The sequence below is a fragment of the Notamacropus eugenii genome, chromosome 4, assembly GCF_028372415.1.
Source record: "Notamacropus eugenii isolate mMacEug1 chromosome 4, mMacEug1.pri_v2, whole genome shotgun sequence".
NCBI classification, from domain to species: Eukaryota; Metazoa; Chordata; class Mammalia; order Diprotodontia; family Macropodidae; genus Notamacropus; species Notamacropus eugenii.
In genome coordinates this window covers 22,714,200-22,721,682 of record NC_092875.1, presented here as the reverse complement: position 1 = coordinate 22,721,682, position 7,483 = coordinate 22,714,200, and the positions used below count along the sequence as shown (strand labels likewise).

Genomic DNA, 7,483 nt, shown 5'->3' with positions numbered 1-7,483 from the left:
CTCTCTTATGATAAGAACTTCTGAGAAAACTGCTGAAAAGCAGGAATTAGTCTTAGATCAATGTCTTACACCATATTCCACCATTCATGGAAAATGGTTACATGGGCTGCGTACTAAAGATCGTATCATAAAAAAATTCAAAGAGAAACAAAACACATACCTCTCCCAGCTCCAGCTAGGAGTTACATTGTTAATCCAACAAGGAATAGAGGTTATTACAAAGAAAAATCAGATACTTTTGATTACACAAAATTGGAAGGCTGTTGCACCAACAAAATGAATACATGTAATATAAGAAAGGAAAGGTCAGCTGAGGAGAATCTTTTTACCAGATATCTCTGATCCAAGATATATAGACAACTATCGAAAATATAGAAGACCAAGAGTCATTCCTCAATAGATTATTGTCAAGGGATACAATCTAAGAATTCTCCATAGAAGAACTACGAAGGATTCCCAACCACATGAAGGAATGCCCCAAATCACTGAGATTAAGAGACATGCATATCAAAACAACTCCAGAGTTTCACCTCACCCAGCAAAGTGGCAAGCATGAGAAAATAGGACACAGTGGGTGTTGGAGGGGTTGTGGAAAGACTTTGTTGGTGGAGCTGGAAATTGGAACAACCATTCAGGAAAGCAATTTGGAATTGTGCAAATTAAGTGACTAAAATGTCCATCTTCTTTGTCCCAGAAAGCCCACGGCTGGGCAAATACTCTAAGTAAGACAGAGATAAAAAGAAAGGCTCCATACACAACAAAATACTTTGTAGCAGCATCTTCTGTGGTAGCTGAAAACTGGGGGAGAAAACAGATGCTTATTGACTGAGGAATGATTAAATAAGTTGTAGTACATGAATATAATAGCTCCAGGCTCCAGGGTCAACAGGGTCTGAGTTCAAATCCAGCCTCAGACACTAGCTATGTGACCCTGAGCAAGTCACTTCACCCTGTTTGTCTCAGTTTCCTGATCTGTAAAAATGAGCTAGAGAAGGAAATGGCAAACCACTCCAGTATCTCTGCCAAGGAAACCCCAAATGATGTCCCAAAAGTCAGACACAACTCAATAACAACAGCCCACCTATGTTATCTTTCACTTAGTGATTTCACATTAAGAATGCCCAGAGAAGAACTTCAGGGATAGGGAACGTTAACTTCAAGGTTCTTTTTTAAAGTTTTGATCATTAGTATAGCTATTTCTCAATTACAAAACTGAGGTGATAAATTTGAGGTTCTGAATTCCTAGTCAGTAGGTTGACATGGATTTTGGAGAGGTAGGGGAAATGTGATTCCAGTTAAGAAATATGTAAAGCCAGAGAACTTTTTCAGATGGGGCTGTATGAGGGAATTCTGATCCAGCATCAGATGCTTAGTCTCAAAAACTTAATTTTATCCATTTACTCAAGATAGATCACAGTCAAAGGAACTGGAAAATCAAACTCACAAAAAGGTGGCTTCATACCAGTGTCAACCTAATTTACCTGGCAGGGGTCTTACTTTTCTAGGGAATAAAATAAATTGATCAACAAGGGTTTATTAAGCACCTACTGTGTGTCAAACTTTGTGCTAGATGCTGGGGGTATAAGCACAAAGAATGAAAGAGTCCCTGCCCTTAAGGTGTTTATATTCTAATGGGGGAAAGAACAAGTGCATATACAAATATGTCCAGCGAAATATAAACTGAAAAATACACACGTCAAAGTATTTAAATACTAGGTGGTTTGGGAGGAAGGGCCCAGTTGGGGTGATTAAGAAAGGCTTTGGTCTTCATGCAGAAGATGGTTCCTTTTTTTTTTTGAGAGGAGAAAGCAAAGCAATTGGGGTTAAGTGACTTGCCCAAGGTCAACTAGCAAGTGTCAAGTGTCTGAGGCCAGATTGAACTCAGGTCTGGTATTCTATTCGCTGTGCTACCTAGCTGCCTCAAGATGGTTCATTTTGAAAGGAGAGAGGGGCTCTGCCATGGAGGTAAACTGAGCACATTTCGGGAATGTGAACTATTGAAAGCAAAGCACAAAAGTAAGACAAAGAATACCGTTATAACAGTGATAGCTCTCACTTAGATAAGGCTTTAAGGTTTGCAAAACACTATATATGCATTATCTTATCTGATATTCACAACAACCCAGGGAGATTAGGGCTATTATTAGACTTATTTTAAAGTTGTGGAAATGAAGGCAGATAGATGTTAAGTGATTTGCCCAGGATCGCGTAAGCTAGTAATGGTCTGAAGCTAGATTCCAGCTCTGGTCCTCTTGACTTCAGTTCCAGTGCTGAAGGGAATTCACAGAGTATAGGAGGGAGAACCTGAAAGATAGGGTGAGGCCAGGTGGTGGAAGCAATATTAATAGAAGAGTTTATATTTTATCTTAGAGGCAATAGGGAGTTGATTAAGATTAATTAACAGAATCACACGATCTGATCTGCGCTGCAAGAAAATTACTTTGTCAGCAACGTGGACTGGAGTGAGAAAAGAGGAAGTAGGGAGATCTATTGCTACAATAATCTAGGTAAGAGATGATGAGGGCTTGAACCAAGATGGTAGACATGTGAAGGGAGAGGAGACAGATGCAAGAACTATTGTGAAGATAGAAGCAAAAGTTGATAACTGATTGACTATATGCAGTGATGGAGAGTGAGGAGTTCAAGATGATGCCATGGTTCTGAGCTTGGAAGACTGGAAGGGTGCTGATGCTATCCACAGGCATAAGGCTTGGGAGGGGGGAGAGTTTAGAGGGAAAGATCATGGAAACTTGTGTCCGCTCTTCTGCCATCCCATCTGCTAGCTGAATTAGTAATCTGAGAGTTGCTTGGTGAATCTAGGTAAAGGAAATTGAATGGTTTTGAGAGTTTCTTTCAGGAATAGAAGAGCTGTTGATATTGTACAACCTGTGGACTTTTACAAAGATGTGAATGTTCACGCTGCCCAGGCATCTCAGTCTATTTCTTTTTCTTTCCTTCTCCTTTTTTTTTGTATAGTCTTGGATAAATCATTGCATTCTTAGATTTCAACTCTCCATCATCTACATGTGGAACTATTAACCTTCTATTCTTGTTGGGGTAAGACTTTTAAAATTTCAATATGAGTCCGTCTTCCATGTTAAAGTCTCCTCCTAGCACCTCTTTTGTGGGATGATGGTGACTCGGACTTCCCAAAGCCTGGGTCATTGGCCTTCGAGCTTTGCTAAGTCCTTTTCAGCTCTAGCAATGTGGGATTGGAATGATTTTATGAGCTCCTGCCAAGTCAGAGAGCAGCTAATTGGCTCAGTGGGTAGAGCACTGGGCCTGAAGTCAGGAAGACCTGTGTTCAAATGTGACCTCAGACACTTACTAGCTGTGTGACCCTGGGCAAGTTACTTCACCCTATTTGCCTCAGTTTCCTCATCTATAAAATAAGCTAGAGAAAGAAGTAGTAAACCACCCCAGTATCTCTGCCAAGAAAATCCCAAATGAGGTCATGAAGAACTAGACACAACTGAAAAATGATTAAACAAATACTTAATAATGTTACACTTCCCAGGTGTGCAGATTTATTCTTCATTGGCCACATTTTCCCTTGACTACTTCCTGTTAATGTAATGGGAGATGTTTTTCATCTTACTGATGAACTATCTCCAAATTCTATGGACTATTTCTGGGAAGCTGCCTCTACTTCAGGAGTTTTTCACCTTTTTGCTTTCATGGGCCCTTTTGTAATCTGGTGTGGGATGAGCTTCTTCTAAAAATCATGTTTTTAAATGCATAAAATCAAATACACAGGATTATAAAGGAAACCGATTACACTGAAATACAATTGTTGAAAAATTTGTTTAAAAAGTTCAGAGACCCCAGATTAAGACCCTCTGATTTGTAATATTTTCTTATTTAACTTTCTATGCATCTTATTCTCCAACTCGATGGTATGCTACCAGAGGTCAGGGTCTGTCTCCTATATTTCTATCAACCAAAGCATGTTGTATTATGTCATTCATTTAGGAGGTGCTTAATATATATTGCTAAATAACCTTCTGAATATTTTTCTTCTTTTAGAAAGAAGAGGTGAGACGGAAACACATTAAGCTACACATGGAAGGGGCACTAACGGCACGCGACAAAGTTGGGGTTCAAGACTTTGTGCTGTTGGACTCTTACACCAGCGAATCTGCTTTTGTGGATAACCTTCGCAAGCGTTACCGGGAGAACCTCATCTATGTAAATGACCCTACTTCTCTGGTCTCTCCTTTCCTTTTTCTTACTCCATAGTTCTCCTGGAGAAACCAGCCCTTATGGCTAATAGGACACTAATAGTTTAGTGATAAAGCAAAACAGAATTTGGAGGAATGATTGAGGTTGTCATCTGACTCCCCACCTCCCCTCAAACCCTGGTAATAATCTTTGAGCATTTTTAAAATGTCCTGTGGGTTATCACATATCACACTGGAGGAGTATCCCATTGGGAGGAACTCTTGACCTCCCCGCAGCTAACTACCACTTATAATTGAACTTGACAGAGTTTTTATTCTTTATTCTTGAGTTCCTCAGGTAAAGCTATGATGAACTTCAAGGGCCAGATACATTATTTCCTTGTAAATCTGACCTCAGACACTTACTTGCTGTGTGACCCTGGGCAAGTCATTTCACCTTGTTTGCCTCGGTTTCCTCAGTTGTAAAATGATCTGGAAAAGCGGTCCAGCATCTCTGCCAAGAAGACCCCAAATGGGGTCACAAAGAGTCAGATATGACTGAAACAGCTGAACAGTAATAAAATTGAGCTTTCATTGACTTATTTGAAGTAAGTAGATCATTAGAAAGAAGTCAGAAATATTCATTATTTAGCACAGTGCCTGGTACATGCTGTCGTTGCTGAGTTGTTTCAGTCATGTCAGACTCTCCATGACCCCATTTGGGGTTTTCTTGGCAAAGGTACTGGGGTGGTTTGCCATTTCCTTCTCCAGCTCATTTTACAGATAAGGAAACAGAAGCCAACGGGGTGAAGTGACTTGCCCAGGGTCACATAGCTAGGAAGTGTCTGAGGCTGGGTATAAACTCAGATCTTCCTGACTCCAGGGTCTCCCTTTTATTCACTGTGCCACCTAGTTGCCTGGTACATGCCTGGTGTGTAGTGAGTGCTTAATAAATGTTTATACACTGACCAACGTTTTAATCACATATACTGTCAAGTGAATTACATATTGTATATTTGTCAGTCACTTAACTAACGTTTATCAAGTCCCTGCTGTATGCCAGGCTCTGTGCTAAGTTCTGGGGATACAGAGAAAGGCAAAAGACAGTTTTGCCCTCAAGGAGTTCACAGCCTAGTGGGAAAGACGACAAGCAAACAACCATGTACAAATAAGCCATAACAGGGATAGCCAACGGGGTAAGGTGCTAGAATTAAGGGGACTTAGGAATGAGCCTACAATGTCAAACTATAGTTAGTCTGTTATGAAAAATTTAAAAATCTGCTTTCCAATAGTTGTACAGGTAAAAAAATGGACTTGATGCTATATGTGGTGAAAGAAGAGATCAGGAAGGAGGTGTTGGGAAGCCTCAGTGGGATGGCAGGGTCATCTTGGCTAAGTTTAATATTTCAGATTTAGTCAGATTTTAGAAATTATTTTTCTGAATTATTTTGAAAAAGTATTTTGAAAATTATTTCAAAAATTATTTGAGATCAGGTTTCTGCTAATCAGAAGGAATTTATTATTTCAGTTCAAACTCTGACTTTTCTTCAATTCCATGATTCACTTTTATCCTGGAGATACGATCAAGTTGTACAATTTACTAGAATTATAGTTAATAATAATAATATCAATTCACATTTATGAAGAGCTTGAAGGTCTGTAGAGTACTTTACAAATACGGTCTCATTTGATCTTTACAATAACTCTGATACGTACTATTATTTTCCCCTTTTACAGTTGAGAAAACTGAGGGAGGCAGAGATTAAGTATCTTGCCTAGGATCACACAACTAGTAAGCTAGCTAGTGGAACTTGAATTGAGGTCTTCCTGACTCCAGGATGTCCACCTGCTCTACCCACCTGGCTGCCTAGGGATTAAATGCTTCAAATACTGACCAGTAAAGGAGGAAAGGCACAAGATTCTTAAATGCAGAATGTGTTTTGAACAGAAGTGAGTTGTGTAAATAAGTCCTTTCCTCCCGTTCCCTGTCTTACAAAAAGAGGAATCTCTGTATGAATTCACAATCCAAAATTCCCCAGTGCAAGAGCCTCAGATCCATCTGCTTTGTCATTTTCACAAAATGCTTGAGAAAGCTTCATTTCTCCACTTTGAAGAGTATTGTGAAAGACCTTTTATTGGATGATGCTCTAGGTAGAGGTTGGCATTAGACAACTCCAAAGGTCCTTTCCAACTCAGATTATTCCAGCTCAGGAATTTGCAAAGGTGAGGCAGGGTGTGACCAGGGGGGCCTATAGTACCAAACCAGGTACTGACTTAAAAATCTTAGCAAATCACTAGCACCACCACACAGCTCACAGACATTAAAAGAAGGAGCATTCCAATATGGAGCAATGGAGGATACTGATGGGTTGGCTCCTAAGTGTTTGTCTCTTTATTTTAGATGGTTGATTTCTGCCCATGTTGGGCATGTAAAATGATAGCCTGTGATCTGACCTTTGGAAGGAGTAGCTTACTGTGTTAATGAACTCACTTCATTGGTTTGTCCCTCCAGACGTACATTGGGACCCTCCTTGTGTCGGTGAATCCTTACCAGGAGCTGGGCATCTATACGATTAAACAGATGGAGCTTTACCAAGGGGTGAATTTCTTTGAGCTGCCACCACATGTGTAAGTGACACTAAGGTCTTCCTTGTAGACTTTTGGTCTGTTTTATTGGATTCTTCTCTCCCTTACATGAGCTGCCTTCATCCTGTGGAAGAAGATGATTTTGGAATAATTGAAAACCTTTGTCTTCTTTCATAACTGTTTTGTATTAAAAAAAAAAACTTGAACAATTTTTTTTTCAAGTTGGTTGCTTGCTTGTTGACTCAGCAGCCTTTCTAATAATTAGTACGATGCCCAAAAAGAATGGCCTAGGGAGACAGAGAGTTTTCCATTGCTGAATGTCTGCCAGCAGAGGTATAAAGAGCATTTTAGTAGACCTCTTGTTGGATGATACTCAAGGTAGAAGTTGGTTAAAGCACTTCCAAGGTCCTTTCCAACTCATGATGAGCCTTTAAGGGTAATGTGCCAATATTGGCCTTTCGATGATTCTTGGGCTACCCAGTCTTACGGGGCAGAATGATACATCTGTGTGGGAGGAACAATACCTCCTATTGGGATATGCCAATCCCAAATCATCCCCAATGGTTCCCTAAGCAGGAAGAGGTCACATCAGCTACAGCCTATTATAGTGGGCCTATTTTCCCACAGCCCTTCCAACATTTTATGTCACCTTTATCCATATGCCAAATATACAGTGAAACCTCAGAGTTGTTTTGATTAGTGTTATATAAGCTTTCATAACTTGGTGCATTTTAAAA

The 7,483-nt window shown here is 39.9% G+C and overlaps 1 protein-coding gene across 1 annotated transcript in view; it reads left to right on the top strand.

The window, feature by feature from the left end:
- The first annotated feature begins 4,032 nt into the window (after positions 1–4,032).
- The window catches only part of MYO1H (myosin IH), a 53,412-nt gene continuing 49,961 nt past the window's right edge, over positions 4,033–7,483 (top strand). The window contains exons 1-2 of the mRNA XM_072600170.1: positions 4,033–4,188; positions 6,673–6,788. Coding sequence (XP_072456271.1) covers positions 4,063–4,188; positions 6,673–6,788 — 242 coding nt within the window. The 5' untranslated portion in view covers positions 4,033–4,062. The remainder of the gene's footprint in view (positions 4,189–6,672; positions 6,789–7,483) is intronic.